The sequence below is a fragment of the Citrus sinensis genome, chromosome 3 (assembly GCF_022201045.2).
Source record: "Citrus sinensis cultivar Valencia sweet orange chromosome 3, DVS_A1.0, whole genome shotgun sequence".
NCBI classification, from domain to species: Eukaryota; Viridiplantae; Streptophyta; class Magnoliopsida; order Sapindales; family Rutaceae; genus Citrus; species Citrus sinensis.
In genome coordinates this window covers 20845670-20849217 of record NC_068558.1, presented here as the reverse complement: position 1 = coordinate 20849217, position 3548 = coordinate 20845670, and the positions used below count along the sequence as shown (strand labels likewise).

Below are 3548 nucleotides of genomic sequence, written 5' to 3'. Positions count from 1 at the left end.
TTACTAAACACACAAGAACCATGCAATTCATCAAGCATGTCATCAAGTCTAGGAATAGGATGTCGATACTTTACAGTGGTTTTATTAATTGCACGACAGTCAACGCACGTCCTCCATGTTCCATCCTTTTTGGGCACTAGTAAAACTGGTACTGCACATGGACTCATGCTCTCCCTCACATATCTTTTTGCCAAGAGTTCTTCAACTTGCCTTTGAAGCTCCTTTGTCTCCTCGGGGTTACTTCTATATGCAGGTCTATTAGGAATGGTAGCTCCAGGGACGAAGTCTATTTGATGCTCAAATCCCCTAATAGGTGGCAAACCGTTAGGGACTTCATTTGGAAACACATCATCAAAGTCCTGCAAAAGAGTCACAATAGCACTAGGCAAAGAAAAGTTAAGCTCATTAGTGTGTAAACAAGCCTCTTTGCACAAAAGTACAATGATAGGCTGTTTTGAAATGAAAGCCCTCTTAACCTCGCTCTCTTTTGCAAACAAGTTCACTTGCTGCCTCTCTTTTCTCTCAACAATAATTTTTTCTATCTTTTCACTTGCTTTTCTCTCAATCTCTCTTTCTTTTGTACTCTCATTTTCATTTTTTGTATCACTCTCTTTTTGTATTGACATTTGATCCTCATACACTTGCCTAGGTGTTAATGGTACAAGAGTGATTTTTGTTTGTATAGATTATAATTGGGATTCATTGATTTGGGCAGACTCGGGGATATAGGAATATTCAACAAGGTTTTCAATTTTAGAAGTTATGTGTTTAGAACATGACTTTAGAAGAGATAGAGTAGATGAAAGAGAAATATGAGAGGAAGATGATGAAAGAGTCGAGATTGAAGAACAGTTCAAACTGGTCAAGAAAAGAAACTTTCCATTCATGGTTTCTCATCAGAAGGATATCCAGTATATCCAGATAAAATCAATGGTCACTTCTTATGGGATGTTCCTGAAGCCCATATGTGCAATCCAGATTGTCCTTGCTTGGATGATACGGATGTTGATGACGAATTGGAAGTTATGAGGAGAAAGAAAAAGAAGAATAAATCCTCTCGCCCAATAACATCTTGTAACTCTTTTTCTCTACAACCTCCACCAGATCCCAAACCTCTTATTCACCAAATAAGATCATGCCTAATGTTTTCAAGCCAATCTTATGAGGAATCATTCCCTCCACTTGAAAAACAGACAGACACACAAACCAGAGTTATCTCAAAACCTTTTTTCCAATCCCCGGTTACGGCCTCTGGGCAGCCTGAAGAACCAAAACAATATAAATCTGTTTTAAATTGGGAAACCAAAAATGCCAATGCTCAGAACCAAACTCTTTAACAACTCGAAAAGAAAATTGATCGAGTTGCCAGTAAAGTCTCTCAGATTGAAACTAAAGTTGATTCAATCAGCAATCGTCTTGATCAGATGTACATCCATCTACAATATTGTATCTCTGAGCTAGACACCGATCTCCGACGAATGATCAACAACCATATCTGGGGACTAGAGTTTAATAAAAAAGAAGCAGAGATCAGAAAGCTCAAAGCTGAATTGATAAGAATTGATGCTGAAAAAACTCGACCTTCCCTTTTTACTCAAACACAAACCCCAACAGTATCTCCTTCGATCTTTGAAACTTATGCACCTTTCTACACACCATCCAGACCTCATCAACCTGTTTACAATCAGTTCTTTGGATTCTCCCACCTTCAACCAACTCCTCAACCAAAGCCATCTTCACCCAAAAAACCAAAATCCAAAGTTAAGATCTCAGAACCAAAGTCAAAGGCCACTTCATCTTCATATGTTCCTCCGGTACCACCAGAAGATTCACCGAAAGCCACTCCTAAACCTCCCAAAAAAGTCAAAGGCCCAATGGATCAGTACCATTATCATACTGTCCAAAACACATCTTCTGACTCCTCTGAGCCAGAAACAATCTATGAGTCAAACCAATCAGAGTCCAACCCATCTTCCTCTTCCTCATCCACAAACTTAGTCGGTACCTCCATTGACTTTGAATCCGAATATGCTGACACTACAAGCATATTAATGGCCACCAAAACTGAAGATCCAAGCACTTCAACTGCCACACCTATTGTTGAAGACAATTCTTCTGATGTTGAAAATAAATCATCTCCAACAGAACCAGAGCCATCAATGCCTCCACCAGTCCCTGATCACTCAACAAAACCATCTTCAACATCTTGGTTCACATTTGATGACATTCCCCATCATAAATGACCTGCTCGACTTCAAGAATTTGCCGCATGGATTGACCTCCAAGGAACCAAACATAATGCTCAACCTCAAGCTGTTCTTCACGAATTCATGGCCCAATCAACGGGTTCTTTGCGAGACTGGTTAGAAAGCTGGGAGAAATCTCCAATTGGCACAGCACTCAATATCATCCATGAACAATTCGTCGGTGAAAAGACAGCATCTACCGATGCAGACAGAAAAGAGTATCATTAGATGAAGTGCTGCTCGCTCAAAAGACACCTTTTGGAATCTCATTACAAAAGGATGAGTATTCTATTTTATAAGCTGAATGGGTTCAATGAGCCATCTCTCAAACATGTCTTCATAGCCTCTCTTCCTTCTGAGTTACAACCTGATCTTCAAAGAAAACTCACAGCCACTAATCTCAATATAGCTGATATCTCTCTAGGAAAGATTTTTCAAATTGCAATACTATGTCTCGACAAGATCTGTGAGCTGAAAAAATTCTTCAAAGATCTCATGGAAGACAAAAAATCCTTTTCTGAAGCCTGTAAAAAACCCTATCTCAAGATAAAATGCAAAGATGAAAAGAAGTGTATTTGTCCGACCAGCAAGAAGAAACATTTCCAGAAACACTTCCACAGAAAATCATCCTCTAAAAAACCTCTCCGATATTTCAGGAAAAAAGATGCTTCCCAGTACATAAAGAAAAAGCACAACCGTTGTTTCATCTGCAAGAAACGCGGTCACTTTGCGCGAAACTGTCCTAAAAAATTTGCCAAAACTATTCGTCTCATACAACATCTTCAACATTCTTCCCTGTTATCTGAAAATGAAGATGTTGAATCAAATTTTTCAGAGCAGTCAGAATAAGATGATCAGACTGCCTTCATTATCGTAGAATCTTCTGATTCTGATAATATTTCAGTCATTTCTACAGTTCAAACTGTCAACCATGTTTCAACCATTCCTAGACCTTCTCTAAAAATGTCAATCCTTCCTTCAAAATTTCATAAACCTGTTCCTGTCATCGGGTTTATTGACACTGGTGCAGATACCAGTATGATTGATCCTTCTGTCCTTCCCTCTCATTGTTGGGAAACATACTTGAAACGTTTCTGAGCAGTTAATGGAGAAACTTTTGAAACCACTTTGATTACCAAAAAACCCATTGGTATTCAATTATTTCCAAATTGCATAATTTGGAAAAAGATTGTAGCATTCAAACTTCCAGATAAAGATTTACTTATAGGTTTTGACATTCTCCATTTGGTTAAAAACCTATTCCTCACCAGTTCTGGAGTTCGCTACAAGCAAATGTTCTTA

General features: G+C 38.6%; 1 protein-coding gene across 1 annotated transcript; it reads left to right on the top strand.

Annotated features, from left to right (window-relative positions):
- The first annotated feature begins 1478 nt into the window (after window positions 1-1478).
- LOC127900644 (uncharacterized) lies at window positions 1479-2243 on the top strand. The gene has a single exon (XM_052435822.1). It carries the CDS (start codon window positions 1479-1481, stop codon window positions 2241-2243), a length of 765 nt encoding a protein of 254 aa, XP_052291782.1.
- The last annotated feature ends 1305 nt before the right edge of the window (window positions 2244-3548 follow it).

Bases quoted from the DNA above. Each gene is read 5' to 3' on its own strand.
- LOC127900644 (XM_052435822.1), top strand. From the start codon at position 1,479: ATGATCAACAACCATATCTGGGGACTAGAGTTTAATAAAAAAGAAGCA.